Source organism: Danio rerio, chromosome 4, assembly GCF_049306965.1.
Source record: "Danio rerio strain Tuebingen ecotype United States chromosome 4, GRCz12tu, whole genome shotgun sequence".
Classification (NCBI taxonomy): Eukaryota; Metazoa; Chordata; class Actinopteri; order Cypriniformes; family Danionidae; genus Danio; species Danio rerio.
In genome coordinates this window covers 29,099,375-29,121,945 of record NC_133179.1, presented here as the reverse complement: position 1 = coordinate 29,121,945, position 22,571 = coordinate 29,099,375, and the positions used below count along the sequence as shown (strand labels likewise).

Below are 22,571 nucleotides of genomic sequence, written 5' to 3'. Positions count from 1 at the left end.
GTTCTTATTCTTTAATGTGTAGTGTAAACTTGCATTGGGTATATACTTGCCAGAGGCACATGGGCAGCTTCAAATTCTCCAAAGCACAAAGAAGATCTGATTTTTTGCCAAGATCAGTGGCAGTTTGGTTTCATTATTTTCCTTGTCCGTGAAATGGGATCTGCAAACAAGTTCAGATGTAGACTACATATGCAAAATTCCCTCTTGGAATGTGTTTGTGTGAATGAATTTTGTTCACTAGGGCCCATCGGGCCTCGTGTCTGCGAGAGGATGTCTTATCAGAGGCACTCCAGTGAGGGCCTGACAACTTAAACTGAGGGCCACATGTTTATTGAGTAATTGAAACTGAGCAATGCGGGTATGAATTCAGTGTGCCTGTCAATCAGTCGGCTCAGGGGATAGAGCTGCTGACAGCCTGTGGCCTGAGTAATGTCATACCGAAATTACAAAATCAACAGCATGTTATCCATCGCATACAAACAGCATGGCACATGCACTTCTTTGCTATAAAGAAGCCGGCGTTATTTTCTGTTTGGCTGCATTATCATCGTACTAACATTCTGTAAACGTTCAAGGGTGGTTTTACCTTATTTTATCTATTTAGTCTTGTTGTAGCATGAAGTTTTTAAGCATGTTTATGTCCATTTCTAGATAACTTTGTCCAATGTAGAATCTACGTATACCTGTACCTCTGTAGAATTCCACATTTTATTAAATTTGTACACATCTTTGCACCTTATCTGTTCAGAGATTAACACAGGGTATGGTCTTACCTTCATTTTTACTCAAGATGGGATGGAGTGCTGGTATTCTGTTCTCATATCTTCCAATTTTGTTTTAGGACTCTTGTTTTGTAATGTATTTTGGTCCCTATTTCTTATGTTGTCTCTATGCTTATGCTGCCTTCATGTGCTGTTGGAAATATCCTGCTTCCCAATTTTGAGTTTATTACATCCAAACTCTTTGTTGTTGCAAAGATAACAATGTAGCAATCTGGCAAAACATAACGTATTACCTTAACAACAAGGTAAGGTGATGTATATGTTGTAAGAAAAAAAAAAAAAAAAAAATATATATATATATATATATATATATATATATATATATATATATATATATATATATATATATATATATATATATATATTATAACAAAAATAATAAAGAATAGCAATCACAGCATCAGTCAATCTACCCTCCAATATGTTTGAAGTTTATAGTCTGCAATATTCAGAAGCCCACCCAGGTATCCAAATTATTTATGTCCAGTAGTAAATACAACTTCAGAGGCTTGTTGGTTTGGCCTCTTTGGATTTCCCCCAAACCCTCAATAAAATTTTAATCATTCAGGTCATTGCATTACCTTGTCCTTTGCCAACATGGCATTAAGATGGCAGATTTGGAATCACATACTGGCAGGTTATAAACCAGTCACACAATTAACAATTCGCCTAAATGCTAGCATTTCTCTCTTCCGAAATTATGTTTGGGTTTACATCATTAATGAAACATGCATTGAGATATATTTGGGCTAATCTTTATTCTGTGACACTTTACTTGAAGTTACTATTTATAAGACTTTCATGAAACTTTTATAAACATGACTTGACACGTCATGAAAATTAATGGGACTTTATGCATGCTTACGTCATTAAATTCATTTAAATGCTTGAATTGCTTGAAATGTTATTGTAATGACATGTGGAGATAACCAAAACAACAAACATGTCAGTGTCTTAACAATAGTTGTCATAACAACTGAACATTTTCAAGACAGCATAACTTATCATAAATCTGTCATAAACATGATTGTCATGACAGCATTATAATTGTCTCATGAATTGTCCTATGTAATGAAGCGTCATTAATATTTTTTTTGACCTCAACTCTCAATAAATGTAAATAATTACTGTATCAGTGGTGTTGTTATACAATTATTTGACAGATATATTGGCATTTTTACTGATATATTTTTATGACAAAATTAATTTTGTTCCACTAAAAAAGTGAAAGAAAAAAACAGTTAAAATTAGCTTATGATGGTCATGTTTATGACAGATTTATGTTATGTTGGCAAGTCTAGACAGGAATAATGCTTGGTAATGTTACAAGTGAACAAGACTTAGCAATGTGTTGGAAAATGTAGTAAAATTTAGTGGTAGATTTGGATGATATACAAGAGCTAGATCGCTGGTGTTCATGACAGTAGCATCCATTGGATGTCCTATTTAAAATATTGCCGGAACTAGTAGGTCTGGCTACATTTCGCATACTGTTTTTCTCATACTATGAATTCGGACCTACTACCTAAATCGCACAGAGATTTGCAACTTAAGTAGTATGCAAAGAAGTATGTGATTCAGGATGCAGCCATGCTGTGGTGTCTGTTTATACTAAGCTGTCATATCTGTCATAACAAAGACATTAAACAATGTCATCGTAGCATTTGAAATGACAACGAAGCAAAGGGCACTTGATGACTGTTGTCAAAAGCATGCATACAATCTTATTTTTATATCATGTGTCATGTCGTGATTAAGGTATCATGGCAGTCTTATGAATTCCCCCTTTAAGTAATGTTACCTTTAATATGTTGTGTATGTGTTTGTGTTTCTCATTTCTTTCTTGAGATAAACAGTATTTTGTACTTATGCAGAGACAAAAGAACCATCTGTAAAGGAGATAAGGGCATTTTGTCATGCATATCAATGCATTTTCTTGTTTTTCTGCACCCTGATTTAGCTAGCATGGTGTTATTGTAGCTCTTTGTCCTCAGTAAATGCACCCTCATTGCATTATCCCTTTTTTTCTGTGCAGTGTTAACAGTATAGAGTGAGTATGGATTTCCTCTTATTTTGCCTGCCTCAGTGTTTTTGTCCAGGGTTGTTGACATGCACTGAATCTCAGTTTTGAGAATCCTGGACTGGCCTTTGAATGCATGATAACACAATCATATGCATATGAAAGATAATGTAGATTTACCAATGGCAAAAGCAATATAACAAAGCCAACCTTTCTTTCTTTCTTTCTTTCTTTCTTTCTTTCTTTCTTTCTTTCTTTCTTTCTTTCTTTCTTTCTTTCTTTCTTTCTTTCTTTTGTTATTTCTTTTATTTGTTTTTTTTCTTTCTGTAGTTTGTGATACAATGTAAAATTGCTTTTAACACAGTATGAAAAGTATTTTTTTCTAAAAATAAAAAATACTACTTGTTCATTTCACTCTTAACTGACATCCCCTTATTACTCAAGACTTTCTGTAATCATCCAGTTTTAACTTGATTTTTTTCCACTCAAAGTCTTCTGTAATCAGAAGTTAATTCTAACTTGGATTGTTTTAGTTCTGTCTTTTCTCAGTAGTAAAATAAATCACCATCTGTAAGTAAAACACACTCAATGGGATAAAAATAAATAAATAAATAAATAAATAAATAAATAAATAAATAAATAAATAAATAAATAAATAAATAAATAAATAAATAAAAATTAAAATAAAAATAAAACTGTTTCTGTTTTCTTTGCTCTCCATGACAAAAAGAGTTCAGTAAATCACACAGAATTAAGTGTTTTAAAAGTGCAATTTTAAGGTTAAGGTAATTGATTATTAAATTATTGTATTCTAGCACTACAAAGCTCCACTTCAAAGATGACCTGCTGTGCAGTTACTGATGTAAAAAAAGGCAAGTGCGCTTTTAGGTTCACTTCTAGCTGATTTTGCCATTTTTGTGCAGATTTGTAATTGATTTTTGTGAAACAAGAATAGTTCCTTTATTTATTTTTTTCCAACAGTCTACAGAACAAACAATTGTTATACAACAACTTGCCTTATTACCCTAACCTGACTATTTAACCTAATTAATCTAGTTAAGCCTTTAAATGTCACTTTAAGCTGTATAGAAGTGTCTTGAAAAATATCTAGTAAAATATGATTTACTGTCATCATGGCAAAGATAAAATAAATCAGTTATTAGAAATGAGTTTTTAAAACTATTATGTTTAGAAATGTGTTGAAAAAATATTATCTCTGTTAAACAGAAATCGGGGGAAAAATAAACGGGGGGCTAATAATTCAGGAGGGCTAATAATTCTAACTTCAACTTTATATATACTAAAATGCAACTTTTAAATGGAAGACCTTTTTTTTGTACAATTTGTTACATTCAGTTAATTGTTACATTTATTAAGCTTTTGGGATTATAGAGATTTGTTGTACTTACCAGCTGGTAACTTGGCTAACTTGACTAAACAAACATGTACAGTAGCAGTATTTGAAAGGGTACCTATGATGCAAAACTAATGTTTGGAATCTGTTTGGACAGAACAGTGTGTATGTATAGTGTCTACTGTCATATTGGAGTGATATAAACACAACAAGTCTCTTTTTTAAATTTCCTGAAACTAAAATAGGATCCAAATCCCAGTGATTTTGAGGCCCATTGCAATTTAATGTAGAAAACGGTTTTCTCCATCTATTGAATTGATTGACAGTCGCGTATTAACAAGTTTCCATAGTATTGTGTATAAACATGTCCACAGAACAGGATTGCGAAGAAACTGGGATTAAAATATTTGTTCCAACTCTCTGTGATCTGCACCAAGTTGTACATGTTTAAAACGTTTTTAAAACATTCTTTTAATAAAGTGCATTCTTTTAATAAAGAAATAAGTGGTATGGTACGGTATGGTTCGGTATGCTTTTATGGCCGTTTCCACTGTCAAAGGTACCAAAAAGCAAACCATACTGTACCACTTTTTGGGTACACTTTCGGAAGAGTACCTAGTACAACAAAAGAGTACCAAAAGCCAGAGCAAGACATGCAGCTAAGCGCTATCTTTCAGCAACCTAAAACAAGAGCAAACTGCCATGTTTAACTATTATCATCACCTTTTGTACTATTATGAACTCAGGAATGACGAAATTACTTTCTAACAAGAAGTTACACGTACAGGCAAAGATTAAAGATAAATATGAAAGGTTTGCACTGACTGGGCTATATGTTGCATCTTGTTTTTAAACCCAATTAAGGACTAAATGTATGCTCTGTGCCACTGGTATCCTTTTTGCAGTGGAAACACAAGCCTGATAAAGGTGACTCGTACTATCCTATACTGTACTGTACCACTCAATGGAAACGGGCTAATAGTGTCTGTAAACACATGTGTGTGTGCAGTGGGTGGGGAGAACCAGCTCATTTACATTTAAAGACACAAAGCTACAAAATCACTTTGCGAAAATGGGCATATTTTGCACTGTATGATAAATAATGTGATGTTATTTTGAGCTGGGATGCTCTGAAGACACCAATAACTAATTGTTTATCTTGGAAAATTGGGATTATAGTAGCCCTATCAGCTGTACTAGATGATTCCTTATTTATTTAACTTATTTCTGTATTTATTGAACATGACTTACACAAAGCAATTTAAACTATTCAGGCTCATTCTGAAATGCACCGCTATTTACATTTCTGGGGAGTGCCAAGTACGTCTCAGAAGCTCATTCCACGAGTTTCATTCGCAGCTGCTGTTCTTGCGTAAATCCAACCAGTAGTGTTTTCAAAATCAAAGACTGACCTGCCCACCCCCTTTCCTAAACCCAACAGACAGTTTTATAAAGCAATCCAGATAAAGTTAACTGGACAAACTAGTGACAGCGGGAAAGCCGCCCATACGGAGGTAATTGGTCAGCCTATAAGTGCAGAAAAGAACTGCGTCATACCACCCCATAGTACAGTATATAGGGCTACGTTTTCAGAATAAGCTATGTTGAATCTAAATTAATATAAGGAGAACTTAAAAAAAGTAAACCTCATTAATTTTAAGAAATTTATTTTGGGTATGTTTCGAAAATGACAGTTTTGTCTTAAGGTGCCTCTGTGTCATTACGACTTCATTATTGTATTCAAATGTGATATAATTATTTCACATTTCTCTGATTTGGACTGTCATGTACAGTATATCGTCTTCGTGTTTGATGCAGACTAGTAGAGTTTGTCTTTCATCAAAGCTGACTGAACAATGTCAGTCTTCTTTGTCTATTTTTAAGCCATGCAATTCGGTCTTTACACAGAAGTTATTTGAGCAGTTAATGAGCTGTCGACAGGCTGAGCGTTTAAGAGGCTAATGAATATTCATCAGGCAGTGTGCATAAGCGTGGAACACAAACACTGATTCACTCATGTATGACAGTATGAAACTGGTGACAAATGGGATGAGAACAGGTGAGATCTTTGTCTCGCCAGTGAAATGGAAATGATGGATGCCACCAGAAATGTGTGCGGTAAAGATTCTTGGGAGGCTTCTTCTACTGGGAGTTATTCGTCTCGCAGGACCTTTAAACGGCTAAACGGTTTAACAACTAAATGTTTTACAGTGAGATTTATGAAGAGTGTAACTTACTTTATTTTCCTACAATATTTGTTCATTATAATGTTTTATTATTATTGTTGTTAGTGATTAAGCTTCTAATTGTTTTTCCTATTTAAAGAACAGCCGTTACATGAACAGTGTTGAGTCTTTATAAAAGATTGAAAAAAAACTTATTGGAATAAATTACAAAACAGTGTGGTGTTCAGTCTAGTTCTAGATCATACTAAAAAAAAAGAAAGTGTACTGTAAATGTAACAGGTCATAAAACAGCAAGTTTCCAGCCTTGTTTTCATAGTTTAGCTTGGTTAGGGAACTTAGTGGTTTTATAGACTAGTTTTTGTGGTAATGTTAAAGACCATTTAATTTTCTTGCTAGCTGTGATTACTTTCTCTTGTAGTGTGTCACATATATTTACAATCATTAAAAAAGTGCTGATTTGTTCATTTACAATCCTCTTCTAGCCTGTTTTTTTTTCATGTTCTGCTGATCATAAACCTAATTCATGACTTAAATCTCTCTCCTATATCACTAGTGTATAATGTCACCATTACATCATTTATGTGAACATACGTGTGGAAACGTGTCCCAAACAACAAATCTGATAAAGTAGTGAGATACCAGGAAAAAAAAGCCTCCTTCATCTTACCCCAGACATGCTCAATAATGTTCATATTTGGTGACTAGGCTGGCCAATCTTGGAGTACCTTGACCTTTTTTTTGCTTTCAGGAACTTTGATTTGGAGGCTGAAATATGAGGAGTTCTATCTTGCTGAAGAGTTTTATACCTCTTGATACCTCAGGTTGTTGATGTTGCCACTGCAGATCTCTTGAGCGTCCTTGAACTTGATTGATTTCTTTAAGAATCTTGGGTCCATGCGCGTTCCAGTAGGTCTTCTGCAGTATTTGTTATGATTGGAATGCAGTTCTACCTAAAATCTGCCTTCTTCCACTTTTCCAAATGATTAACTAGAAATCAAATTAGATATTTTTTTATATTATTTTATTATTACCTTTAAACAAAAAGTGGCATCTACAAAATCCACAGCCGAGGCTGTGCAAGGTTACCACATTAAATTTTAGTGATTACAATATATTATTAGATTCAAAATAATTAAAAAGTGTTTATTTGATGCACCACAATGCAGGCGCAGATGATTCAGTAACAGTTCATTAAGAGGTCATAACAGGTTATTACGTAAGGATGTCATTTTTGTGCTCATCATATGTTTTATAATATAGCAAGGGAGGGGAGGCTGAGTACCTAAAATACTCCAATTAGTTAAAAATCAGACAACTGTACACAATTCACAGCGTGTGTGTTTGCTGGGACAGTCTCTCACTGACACAGAAGTAGAGTAGAACCCAGGAGCCCCTAATTCACTGCTAGAAAGGGAATGAAAACTGTAAAGCTCTCTCTCACTCTGTGGTCCTTTGACCTGCTACTGGCATATATGTAAGGTAAAATTTCTTCTTCTTCTCTCTCTCTCTCTCTACTTGTGGATCTGGAGTGAATTTTCTATACAAGTCTATTATAAATCAGCTGATAGATAGACACAGCCGTTCTCCAGAGTTTGTGAATAGTGGTGATAGAGCCAATCCCAGCCAAATGCTCAAAAAGCATTTGTATTTGCTCTAAATGCTCCTATTGTCTTCTGTGCCTGTACTTGAGTTTTGTTTGATACATTCAAAAAGCTTGTTGTCTTTGAGCAGGTAAAATGAAAGGTACTGTTCAAATAAATTAACGAATTATATTTTTGTGTTTTGAAGTAAAATTGAAAGATGAAAGCATCGTCAGTGCACCGGGAGGTATTTGGAATTTAACCAAACCAATGACATGATAATCATTAGCTTAGTAAATTGACCAGCGTAGTAGGTTCACATCCCTATCTATTAAATGACATGATGCTAAGTACCACAAACAGTCAGAGATTTTTTTTTGACAACTTTTTACTTTTACTCCTTTCATTTTTAAACAAATATCTGTACTTTCTACTTCTTACATTTTAAAATCAGGCTTGTTACTCGTTTTAATGTGTTTTGTGGCACAAACTGTGATCTTTCTTGTCATTGCACAATTTTAAAGCCTATTGATTCAATCAATATATATTTTTTGTAATCGTGCACATGCGGGCTGCAATGCACAGCTTTTCAACCTCTGATCATGTGCCATAAGTAGGCTTGTTTATTTAAGCTTACCATGGGAATGGCTAACATGGTTGAGGAATCTGCGATGTAAACATGATGTGTTTTTAGTCGATCGGATCACAGGTAAAACAAGAGACGCATTCTTGTTCAAATCTGGTATTTAAATGAGGTTAAAGTACTTTGTCCACTTGCAATTAATTACTGTACTTCTCTAATCTTTTAATATAATACTGCAAAAATAAATAAAAACAAATAACAATCATGTGTCATTGTCAGCGTTTGTCATTTAGCACTAAAGCAATTTAATATTTTATGCAATGAGGTTTATTTTCTTTGTTTTTATTTATTTATTAATTTTTTTTATTTCCAATAAGTTAGTATTTCCTAGAATAGAATCTATATTGTTTTATAGATTTTAAAATGTATATTATATACACTGTTGTCTTAAATTAAATTTGTTCGATAGTTTGTTTGATAAATAATTTAGAACAACAAAAGTGTTTATACTGGATGCTTTTTCGAACAAAAATATACTGAAAAGGTCCAGGAATTTATCATGTGAAAAAAGATGACGCAAAAATATATTATCACAAATTATTAACTTTATCTGTTAAATAAAATACACACAATACTCTGAAAACAAACAAGCAAAAAACAAACAGTGAAATCATATGAGCTGCAAGAGTGTTGCTGTTTAAAAAAAAATCATTTGTAGTCATATACATTATTTTTTTATTTTATTAAAAGAAACAAAGCCAATACAAAACAAATATATATATATATATATATATATATATATATATATATATATATATATATATATATATATATATATATATATATATATATATATATATATATATATATAGGCACAGTAGGTAGAGCTATCACCTCACAGCAAGAAGGTCGCTGGTTCAAGCCTCGACTCATTTGGCGTTTCTGTGTGGAGTTTGCATGTTCTCCCTACGTTTGCATGGGTTTCCTCCGCTCCGGTTTCCCCCACAGTCCAAAGACATGCGGTTCAGGTGAATTGGGTATAAATTGTCTGTAGTGTATGAGTGTGTGTGTGAATGTGTGTGTGGATGTTTCCCAGAGATGGGTTGCGGCTGGGAGGGCATCCGCCGTGTAAAAAGTTGCTGGATAAGTTGGCGGTTCATTCCGCTGTGGCGATATATAATATAGATTTAGATAATATAGATAATGTATATATTCATTCATTCATTTTCTTGTCGGCTTAGTCCCTTTATTAATCCGGGGTCGCCACAGTGGAATGAACCGCCAACTTATCCAGCAAGTTTTTACGCAGCGGATATATGCAGTATGTTATAAACAACTGCATAAAATGTGTTTGTATGTGTGTTTGTACTTGAGTTAGGAATGCATGTACTTTTGCCATTTCTACAGACAGTGGGTACAGAAAGTTTTCAGACCTTCTAAAATTTTCTCTCTTTTAAAAATTGCAACCATTTGCTAAAGTCCTATAAGAGCACCCCGTATTGACCGAAAAACTCAGAATTGTTGACATTTTTGCAGATTTATTAAAAAAAGAAAAACTGAATTATCACAAGGTCCTAAGTATTCACACACTACGGAATGTTATCAATTAGTTATTAAAGTAAAGCAATATACTAACCATTACATTAGGTTGAGCATCCATGCTAATATTGAAAATTTAAAAATGCATGGCAAAAGCCAATAACTCTAAATATGTAAAAACTAAATTCAGAAAGTGAATCTATAACTCAAACCATATCCAATTTCACTGCTAATATTGTTGCTTCAAGGCTACAAACACATTTAAGCAGTTGTTTATAACATACTGCTGAAGTAAATTATATTTACTCACAGATTCTGAATGCTTTCAAATGTATGCTGCAGTAGTTTACACACTAACGAATGTGAATCAATTTTGATGGGTGAAAAATCGATAAAGCGTGCATTTCTGCGGGCAGGTCTCAAGAGCCAAATGTGTGACTAGCACACAGTTGACCATGCCAGAAAGAGTTTCTAAAAGTGCCAGCTTGGTGAATAAACAAGCTCTTAAATTCAGCTCTCATCGTTTTGGTCATCTCAGAGCCTTTGACCACTCTCAAGTTGGTCCCAAAGGCACACTTGTGCTGAAACAGCAGGAGCGTGTCAATATAACTGACAGGTGCTCTTTGAATACCGCGACCAAGGACTGTTCATTGGCAATGTGTATGTCATCATCATCCTTAAGGTGATGCACCTGCTCTGCTTGCCTCATGCAGTCACTCCTGGACAGCTCTCCTTTAATTGCCATCCAGCTGATTGATGGATCACAATGCGAGAGTGTGTTATAGGCGCTGCGGAGAAATTAAAAATGGACGCCCCCATTGTAAACACTGGCAAATGCTGATAATTGGCTCTAAATTAGCTGCGCAGACAGCGGCATTGACAACATTGTGATTTTGATACATCGTTGTTGCGAAAATGATCCATAAAGCAACCTTTTAGCAGCAACTGCTAAGATTTTTTTCCTTTCCGCTGTATATTTCATACATTTCCTATAGGCTAGGTTTCCCATTAACGTTGCAAATTGCCCTCTTAAGACCATCATAAAGTTATATGGAGCAGTTCACCTGCTTGTACTATGCACTAAAAGTATGCACTTTTTTACGTGTCACCATGAAGAAAAGGATTTTACTGTACTTTTGAGTGTGTAGCAGAAGAGTAGGCACATTTTAGTATATACTGTCACAGGTTGCACTATTATGGGAAATATTTTATAGGTATTACGTTGTGCTGGATGTGCTCTTTGAATTTCCAACTGATATAGGAGACTAGCAGTGTACTTCTGGAGTATTAATTTCAATATACTGCAGTTAGGGAAACTCTATTTAAAATGCTGTTTTTAGGAGTGACAAGCTGCGTCCCAGTTTGCATACCTATACTACACCCTAAAAGTATGTACTTTTTTGTGAAAGAAAAGTATATACTTTTAAGTGTGTAACAGAAGAGTATGCAAACCTTGGGACAAACTACTTCCTTGTTAACAGATCATTATTTTTCTTAGTTATGAGTCCTGTCAACCATCCACACATCATCCACATTTTTTTCATATTTAATTTCCTACCTTATAGGAGAAACAGCAGCAGGATAATCTCCCATTCACGAGTCTTTCATGCAGAGAAATCTCCTCAGCTCTTTGGATAATTATCCAAATTATCGTCCAAACACGTCTTTATAGAAGTTCAGTTTTGTTTTTGCAGATGAAATATAACACAGAAAACGCAATTTAAATATTTTCCAGTTGGCTAGATTTGGCAGTCATACAAACAACTTTACCAAAGCCTCTCTACTTGACAGTTGGTCTTGCGCGTCTACTGTGTTTGTAATTTATTTACACTTTTCACCCATGTTTGTAGTTCTAATCGAATTCACGTCCAATACGCAAGTTTGAGGATGGATGGTTCTACACTTAAAATGTTTACCAGAAATAGTAAACCATCCGGGAACTTTTGGCATACACTTTTCAACATACTATTTTGGTACATACTAATTTTATTTTCAAATACTATTTAGGACGAATAGTATGCAAATTGGGACGCAACAACAATCTGTTCATGTGTTACCACTGAGCAGTGGCTTTTCCCCAGCTACATTGAAATCTTGAGTCACATTTATTGGAATTTTTTGGTCAAACTAATGTTAAATTTATTTCAAATTTATTTATTTTGGCCTGCATGTATGATTTATTCATTGCATTACCTTTTTTGGTCTTTGTTGGGTTCTTTAGTAAGACACTATTTATTCATTCATTCATTCATTTTATTTTCAGCATAGTCACTTTATTAATCTGGGGTCGCAACAGCGGAATGAACTGCCAACTTATCCAGCAAATGTTTTACGCAGCGGATGCCCTTCCAGCTACAACCATACACACTCATACACTACGTACAATTTAGCCTACCCTATTCACCTGTACTGCATGTCTTTGGACTGTGAGGGAAACCGGAGCACCCGGAGGAAACCCACGCAAATGCAGGGAGTACATGCAAACTCCACACAAAAACATCAGACGACCCAGCCGAGGCTCGAACCACCAACTTCTTGCTGTGACGTACTATATACTGCGCCACTGAGTCGCCTTCATTCATTCATTTATTGCCAACTGCTGTAATCAAAGTGCAATACTATTAAAGTGTTCCATTTTCTTATACACGTTGTCAAAGCAAGCATCCAGATCTGTTTAGACAGCAATCAATGGAATTTTGTATTGTCCAAAAATCTTGATAAATTCTGAATGTGTTTATTTGCTTTTAAATTGTATTTTCTTTTTATACATAACATTGTAAGTATTTTTGCATGTTTTTTATATATATAGAGAGAGAAACACAGCTCTTGCAGTTAGGCTTGTGGATGATTTCATTCGAACTGAAGAAATTCAGAATTCAAAACTAATTGTTGTATATATATATATATATATATATATATATATATATATATATGTGTGTGTGTGTGTGTGTGTGTGTGTGTGTGTGTGTGTGTGTGTGTGTGTGTGTGTGTGTGTGTGTGTTTACTTTTTATTTTTTTACATTAATAATTTAGAGAATCATTTTATTATACATGTAAACATTCTCTTCTAACCACCCTCCACAAATTTCCAGCCCTCACAAGACATCAAGCTGTGTGAAATAAGTTGTAATAAACAAGTTGTAATAAAAGTAAACAAACAATGATGACACATAAAAGATTAAAACAATGAAGAGTCATACTTTTCCATCCGCATTTCCAGTTAATGTAACATCCAAGTTGTTCATGTATTCAATAAATTTACCCCTAGTCTTTTTAAACATAGATTAGGTTTGACTTGGTGAGGGGTACTGATTTCCATTGGATAGCAATGGATTTTTTTGCTGCTATCAGAGCCATTTTAATAAAGCATTTTTTTTTCCTTTGATTGAGAAGAACTGATTCATCCCTCAATAACATAACTGTTTTCATCAGTCTTGAATTAATCTAACGTGCACCCACTTTTTTTAAAACTAAACTAACTAAACTAACTAAACAACTAAATAAGAAAGAAAAAATAAATCAAAATAAATAGGAATTATGCCAACTGCTGATTATTCACATGAAGCTGGAAAATCTTAAAATACCAATTGCAATACACAATAAGCCAATTCTGTGTATACAGGCTACACAATCCAGTTAGTAGTCTACGTGATAAAAAGTATGCTGAAAAATATATCTGTAGCCTAAGTCGTACAGAAAGGCGCATTCTCCTAACAACCCGTACTAACCATGTGTCCTATAAAAATATCAAATCCACGAAATCCGTGTATTTTTATCACACGGTGGACAAGCTTTTTAAAGAGCAAACACACGAAAGACATGATGAACTTTAGACTTAAACTCTGACGTCAGACTGAAGGAATATGCGCTGTGACGCATCCACCGGCGAGCGCTTCTGAAGCGAGTCTCTTTTGGAGTGTGAGGAGGCGATGTATGCGTCAGAGCGGAGAGAAAGTGCGCTCGTTAAGAGAAGAATCAAACCCCGGTAACTGCACAGACGGAGGCGGAGATACAGACACGGCGTTTCTCCAAGAACACACGCGTCTCGTTTGGGACCTTTTACACGACCGTTCGAAATAATGCGGGAATTACGGCTATTTCGAAGCTGACTTTATCTGAATGTAGGCTTTACAGCAAGCGCTGTCGACAGGCTACTGTACAGAAAACAGTTCACAGATCGCGCAGTTCTCCCAGTGCGTAAAACAGACGGACAGGATGGTCGCGCATCACTTCACTTAGATCCACGCAACAGCTACAGACAAACTGGAAATTTCAGCTCCTTTTTTTCTCCGATGGAAGCTCTAAAATATAAAATATGTTATTTTCCTAAAGTTTCTATTTTTTGAAAGAAAACGGATTGCTTTCTTTCTGAATCTTCAAACGAAAACGTAGCAGAGGTGTTGGTTGTTGTATGGCATTAGAATGGAGATGTGGCGTGGATGCTGAAGGCAGTCAGGATGCTGATGCTGAGAGTTGCGTGGGCTCTAGCGGGAGCGGCGGTCTGCTGTTTTCTCATCGTTCTCATCCACTCTCGCTTCCTAAGAGACGGTAAATGTTTGTTAATTAATAATACGCCGCATGTTTTATTTACCGATTTCCTTAAACTGTAAAAGAGAATGGAGAATGACTAAAATCTCTAGTCTAATGATTTGACTAAGAAATAATGCAGTTTTTTGTCTTTATTGTTTTCACAGTGCGCAATCGTGTCAATATTTCGATTTCAATAGAGGATGACTAACAAATCTAATTGATAGAACTCTGTTTCAAGCTCATGTTTAATATGACGATATAACTGATGTTATTTATTTTTATTTATTTATTTATTTATTTATTGAGTTTCTCAAAATAGGTAGAATGCGATGCGTATTTAATAAGTTTTTTTCAATAGATGCCATCTGACGAGTAAATATGTAGTCGAAAAGTGGATGTTTTCTCATTAGTTGATCTGAGGTTTACGCTCATTTATGACGTATTCATAATGCAAGAGCATAATACATTAGGCCTGTGTGTCATAAATAATTGTAACCGCAGTTACATCATATGACATTACTCGTTCACATCCCTTAAGAGAAGTAAATTTGTTCAAAACTATTACACTGGGTGCATGTGTTACAATGCATTGTATACATTTTAAAGTATTGTGCTTTAATGTAACTTTTGACATGGGATCTACATAAAAAACCTTACATGATGTAGTTTAAATAAGGTTACAGAAACAAACGCATTTTGTACATGCAGATGGTCTAAATTAATTTCCTAATATAACAACTGCACTTTTTCGTAAATATATTTCATTTACTATGAACAAAAATTTTCCCAGTGATGGGTTGCAGTTAGAAGGGCATCTGTGTAAAGCATATGCTGGATAAGTTGGCGGTTCATTCCACTGTGTTGACCCCAGATATTTTTTTTATTTTATAATGTGTTGCATTGCATTTTGTACTGATTAATATTGCACTGTATAAAACCTGTTAAAACCATAATAATACTTTAATATTAGACAAGCTTAAAGTTATTTTCTATGATATTACCTTATAACCAGACCATATAAATAATGCAATCTACTATGATGATGGCCATAAACTAATAACAAGTAGACCAGTAATGCAGTAAAGCAGTTCTGTATTCAGTTGGAGGGTAACGTGTCAACACGAATGCTGAAAGGTGAGAAATGGAAGCCACGCAGACAAGTCAGCTAGATACTGCTGCTTCACCTTTACACACTGACACAGTAGATATAGGATGTCCTTTTCAAGAGACATCTATCCTGGCTTCTGCATGTGCCTTAAGGGAAGACAAGAGCGCTTTGTTTATAGATGAGACAGAAGGTCAGCTGGTTTCTCTGCTTAGCTGTGGGGACTGGAGCATATTTCCAACCCACACTGTTCTCCTGATGTAAATATAAAATTTGTTCTGAGAGGGGAAAAATAGGGAAAGTGAAGCAAAAATTTTGCAATACTAATACTGAAACAACGAAAACACAAAAAATGTGTACATGTTTACATAATGCAAGCATATAGAAATATACATGTGCTAACAAAAATAAATACATAGTCTTTACATATTATTACACATACACTTAAAAAAAAGAATTTGACATGAAAAGAAGTGTAATTTACATGTGCGCTGTTTGAATTTGGCTTGATTTTGCCCTCAACCTAATGTACAAACAGCGGGTTATGTCCTTGCTGAATATCAATTTTATTGAACATGATCTGACATAATGGCATATCTGATTGAAGAAATAATGAGTAAGTTGCTTCTCTTTTCTAAAAAAAATACCAATAAAAATAAATAAATAAATAAAAATCACTTGAATGTTCTTAAGAAATGCTTCTTAAGCATTCTAAGCTGACACATAAAAGAGGAAAACTGAAATTAAAATCGTAGCCAATTTATACAACTAAATAACTTTTGGACTGTGATTGATAGTAAGATTATCAGTAAATAGTCGTTTAAATTTAGCTCTTTTTCAAAATGTTTTGAAGATATTAGAAAATTTTAAATTTTGCATTTTATTATGCAACTATTCCATTATTCCATTACCACTTAAGCATTCAATAATAAACAAACAGAAAGTTGAATACTGTTGTGACCGTTGAATGTGTCTGCACATCAAATTTAACACTTTCACATTTACAATTTGGCAAAAATGTGTCTGCTTTTGTATTTAAGCATTGCCAACATTGCAAGAACATATTTTAAACTGTAAAAAAAAATAAAATAAATAAATAAAATGAATAAGGTGCATTGCTCTTTGAAACCCTTGCTGAGATAAATTAAGTGCAGAGGTGAGAGCGCATTTGCTTTGGCTGCAAGGTCGCTGCTCAGACTAGAATGCAAGGTAATTTATACTAATAGGCACTGAATAAACTTCCCTGCCTGAAGAAGCAATGCAGGAGAGCTCAGGGAGTCATTTATTCTAAAGTCCTTCAAAGTAAGGTTGATCTATCTATCTATCTATCTATCTATCTATCTATCTATCTATCTATCTATCTATCTATCTATCTATCTATCTATCTATCTATCTATCTATCTATCTATCTATCTATCTATCTATCTATCTATCTATCTATCTATCTATCTATCTATCTATCTATCTATCTATCTATCTACCTAGTTACCATTGTTCAAATGGCTGATTTGATAGCAGCCATATTAGTGTTCTTCCATAGATGTTTTTGTTACTTGATAGTGGTTCCCAATCCAGGTTCTGGAGTACTACATTTCTGCACATTCTGTGTCTCTATAATAAGACACACCTGATTCAACATCAGCTTGTTAGCAGGAAAGTCTGGACCAGGAATGGGCAACACCAGATCTAGAGTCCGGCACCATCCCTAATCAAAAACACCAGAATATGCTCTGTGTGTCTAGTATTACTTAAAAGTTACAGGCAGGTGTGTTTGATACAGGACTGACTTGGGAACTTATTGTGAAATGTGATATTATGGTAATAAAATATTAAACTACTCTTGAATTGGAGATTCATGCAGTTTCATCATTGTTCTGGTGATATAACTGTGATTGTGCTTATACTTAGTGCAATGTTATGTAGAAGTACATAACTCTAACTGTAAGCCCTAACTTGAAAATGTATCCCCTAATTCTAATGGGAATGTTAATCGAGGAAAATGTACATTTAGTTATCTAGAAAATGCTTTGTCCAAAGCAACTTACAGTTGAGGACACATTCAGAGATTCAACAAGTAGAGGCAATTAGAATTAAACAAGAAGATTTTTACAAAGGAGCTCGGAGAAGCTCAGACAATTAAGTGCTTTTTTTGTATGTTTGTTTGATTGTGTTTTTTTTAAGGTGGTTTGTCAAGCCCACTCACCTCTTTGAAACTTACTTCATAAGTGCACAAAATTATATTTTATTTTTATATAACATCTCCGACTTTCTGAAATCTCACTTACCTTGATTGCTTAAAGTGTATCTAAATTTCTACAGATTTCAGTAGCAAAGACGTAAGTGGCTTCCAAAATATCTGAACAGCATATTTTAAAATTCAAACTCAATACATTATTTGAAATATTTTTTAAAAAGTTATTTTTTTATAAATATAAAACCTTTACTGCGAATCAATCCAAGCGTTGTAGAAAGATCACCAAAATCAACAGTTTAGAACGATTCAATGATTTTAAATCCCCAGTGTCGTTGTTTGCTGTGAAGATCCAATGATTGCATAATTGTAGTAAACATACTGGTGAACAGTAGTGCAATTAGCAAGTGTTGGTTGTCTAGCTGACAGATGGCAGGCTTATTCATCTAGCGGCCCTTTTCCGAAGGTGCTCAAACTGATAGTGTGGAAAGATTTGCCCTGGAGTGGCACGTCAGTCTGAAGTGCCACTTCACTACTACTCAACGTTTAACACACTGGAAATACCCTGCAGTGAAAACTTATGAATAGAGTCATCATCGTTGTGGCATGAAAATCCCCCTTTTTGTCAAAACCCAAACAAGCTGAGAGGCAGGATCTCTTTCTCAAGGACTGCCAGATCATAGCTTAGAAGTGGTGCCATAGAAATGGAAAACAAGAGAGATTAAGCAAATTTGCTTAGGATATAACCTGGCTGATTCATTTGCCAATGCTTGGCTCGATTTAATGAAGATGTTTCTTTTAATATATATATTTTAAAAAAGTCATTTGAAGCACTTATAAAACAGTTTAGTGTGTGTGTTTTTTTTTGTTTTTTTTTCAAGCAGATTAAATAAATAATGTAACTTTGCTGATATGGTTGGTTTTAGTGGTGACATTTTGACTTGAATACAATCTACTCTCATTTAGCCATTTTTTAAGTGCGTGCACCCTAATTCATTGTCAAGTGCTCTCCTAAAGTCCTTTCAGAATTATTGCTTAATAAAATAGTGCACTTAAATTACACAATAATTACAGTTTTGCTTGTAGTTTTATTTAGCATTCTGTGTGCTGGTAATTAAATCAATAAACTGTTTAAAATACTACTGATTTAGCCATTTTATTTAGAAATTAGGATTTAAAGGGTTTGTTCACTCAAAAAGAAGAAAACTTGGTCATCATTTACTCTCCCTCATGTGGTTTTACACCTTTATGAGTTTCTTTCTTTTGTTGAAAACAAAGGAAGATATTTTAAATAATGCTGATAGCATCCAAATTTAATATACTATGTAAGCCAATGGGTACCAACAACCAGCATTTTTTAAAGCATTTCTTTTGTGTTCAACAGAAGAAACACAAATTAAACAAGTGATGATTAGGAACAAACAATTTTGCGGGACTGTACCTTTAACAAAGCTATATTTGCCATCATTCTATGCTAGAACAAAAATAAACATAAGCAACACTTGACCGAAAGTACTTGAACACACATCACATCATAATTTCAATTTTTAAACTTGCACGTAGGAGTTTTCCCAGTGGACTTGTTGGCAGCATAGCTCCTGCTTCATTTTACTGACCGCGGAAGTTCCTTCATGACACTGCCGGCTCTGAAGGGGTGCTTGAGCGTGTTAGGCACCCTCAAACAAAATAAGAGCACCATCAGTTGAAAGTGTAATAGTGTTTGGCAGATTTTCCTGACTGTATCCCAGCCAACACAGGCACAGAATCCCTCATCAACACTACTAATTGAACATGATCTTGCAAATCAGTCTATTAATTTACATGAATTATGAGTATTCTCCTTTCATGCATCCAACATACGCATGATAGATTCTAATTTATGATTGCAGCTTGCTCGCGGAGTATTTGTAGCAATCATCTCACTGATACTGCTTCATGTTACAGATGAGCAATACCAAACTCGTAGCAATGTGATATGGCTTGATATCGGCACTGATGGGAGGCATGCATTGGCTTATATACAGCCATATTGCACTGCTATGAGTGTGATTTTGCATTTATACAACAGTTTGACAGCATAATCATGTGTATAAAATTGAAAATCTAAAACAGAGACTCTCAAAAACCCTTTTGTACGAGGAACTACTTTCTTTCGCCACTCATTCACATCTGCAGCTGATGTCAAAACAGCAGAAACTGTTGCTAGTTCACAAACGTCCCTTTAGAGCAAGTATTTGAATGATTACCTAACACAATGTCTAAAGTGATGACAAGACAGAAAATATTTGCTCACATTTTAAGATTATAGGCTGAACTGAAATGCCATTAGTCTACAGAGATTACCCAGTAATTCTCAGTTGCAATCAGGATTTAATAATAAATAACCCCCAAAAAGCAAGCACAAACCAAACACTACAAGTTTCTTTGGTATAAGTACAGCACTACAACATGCAAAAGAGAGAGATTGATTCAGAATGTCACTTGCCTGATTTATAATGATTTGTTCAGCTTTAGTTTGAAATTTACACTGTAAAAATGCTGTTTTTCCTCCCCTAAGCACTTGTTGTCTCCATCTTGTGGTGGAACTACAAAGTTGCACTCTAAACAACTACAGTCTTGACTAAAAAAGCCTCAAAAGTACATTATGTTGTCCAACAGCAGCAATATTTGTCCAACTGTAGAGTGTTCTCTGCTCGTTGCTTTATGTGGGTGGAGTAGTGAAGAGGCTATTATAGTGCTGTTATTCGTGGCACGACTATCAGCCAATCAGATTCAAGAACCAGACAGAACTGTTGTATAAATACATAAAAAACAATTATATCCGTTTGATCGTTTCTTTACATGGACTTTCAGAAATAAATGTACAGAACCGTCAGGATTACTTACTGTTACTTAACATTTGTAACACATAGGCCTTTAGGAGCATGGCTGAACACCCTTTTAGTGGATGCAGATTATTACATTTCTGCTTTTGTTCTTACAGAACGTATCTGTAAAATAAATGTGTGTTATTAGAAACTGAATAACCTTCCAAAAAATTAAATTAAATAAATGAATGAGTGGATGGATGGATTATTTGATGGATGAAAGAAAGAATGCATGGATGAACACACAGTGGCTCAGTGGAATGATCTGTGGTCTTTTTTTCTTGCAAAGCACTTCCTGTTTTAGCAAGATAATATCTCTTTAAAAATAGATATGTTGTTAAAGAACTTCCTCTCGCTCCATGTTGAAGCCAATGCTTCCCTCGAGAATGGAAGATCTATAAGTTCATGCCCCAGCTGCTGGGTTAACATATTTGTTACACACAAAATTGCTTGCCCAAGCAGTATCTGAGGAGGCATTTCTTACAGATTCATTGATAGATACATTTCAGATCTTGAAATTTGCAACAATATTGTGCTAATTAACGTTTTTTTAACCCTTTCTGTGGTAATAAAATAAAGAGAACACTTGGAGTTACATTGTGTTGTTTAGGTGTTTCCTTTTATTATTTATTTATTTATTTATTTATTTATTTATTTATTTATTTATTTATTTATTTATTTATTTATTTATTTATTTATTTATTTATTTATTTATTTATTTATTTATTTGTTTGTTTATTTATTATTTTTGGCTGTATATAATGTAGTGATTTAGTACTGAAGCTATTTTGTTAATACAAGTTGCAGGGAAGCATTGGCGCATATCTGTACTCCTGATTGTTTCTGTGTCAAATTACGTGTTCATTATACAGTTCTACACATTCCAGCCATCAGAATGACTATTCAGACAAAACATGGTTCATTTAAAAAAGGCACATACAGATGTGTTCACTGGTCTTCCTGAAACTTCTTTGAGATATGCTACATCACTGTTTTTCCCCCTTCTGTTGGATAATAAAGACCTTCATTTTTCGCTGTCCTAGTCATTGCCATATGGCCAGTTTGTGTGAGGAAGGCAATCATGTTGTGATTACTATTGCCTGTAGCAAAACAACATCCACTTTGTCTTCCATCGCCCCATGATTGCTATTCTTATTTCCAATTGAAAATGGAATTAAAGGCAATGGCATTTAATGAATGTCTTAAGATGCAGGGTGTCACATTCCTTTAGTCTTGCATCCTTGAATAAATTGCATGCAGCTAACAATTTTGTCTTGGAAGCAGTAACATGGCAAAAGATATACGTTTATTTGTGAGCTATGATGACTTGAAAAAGCAAGAAGACCATCTCCTGAGATGGTATTCATTGAGCCTTTTATTTCATTGGAAGTAATGAGGGTCTTTGATGTTTTTGTCCTACAAATGTTAGTTGTAAATGAAGGCATATCCTTCAATGCATGATCAAACACTAGTAATCAGTCTCCCTCTAACAAGTAACACCAAAGTCAAATAAAAGTATGCTTGTGTCTAACTGTAATAATCATGCTTCCTGTAAATTGCTTGCTTGAGAAGTCTTTAGGCTCTAAATACACTGTATTTCTCTTTAATTGTTTGTAAATATTTCATCACCTAAGTTATAAAAATATATAAAAATAAATAAATAAACAAAAAAATAAATAAATTATATATATATATATATATATATATATATATATATATATATATATATATATATATATATATATATATATATATATATATATATATATATAATTTATTTATTTTTTTGTTAATTTATTTACAACAGAATGGTAATTTTGAATGGTAAATTTAC

At 34.1% G+C, this 22,571-nt stretch overlaps 1 protein-coding gene across 4 annotated transcripts in view; it reads left to right on the top strand.

Moving 5' to 3' along the window:
- Positions 1-22,571, top strand: part of tafa5a (TAFA chemokine like family member 5a) — a 147,776-nt gene that overhangs the window by 34,508 nt on the left and 90,697 nt on the right. The window contains 1 exon segment of one of the 4 annotated variants that reach the window (NM_001430369.1): positions 13,976-14,592. In NM_001430369.1, coding sequence (NP_001417298.1) covers positions 14,484-14,592 — 109 coding nt within the window. In that variant the 5' untranslated portion in view covers positions 13,976-14,483. 4 annotated transcript variants of the gene reach the window in all.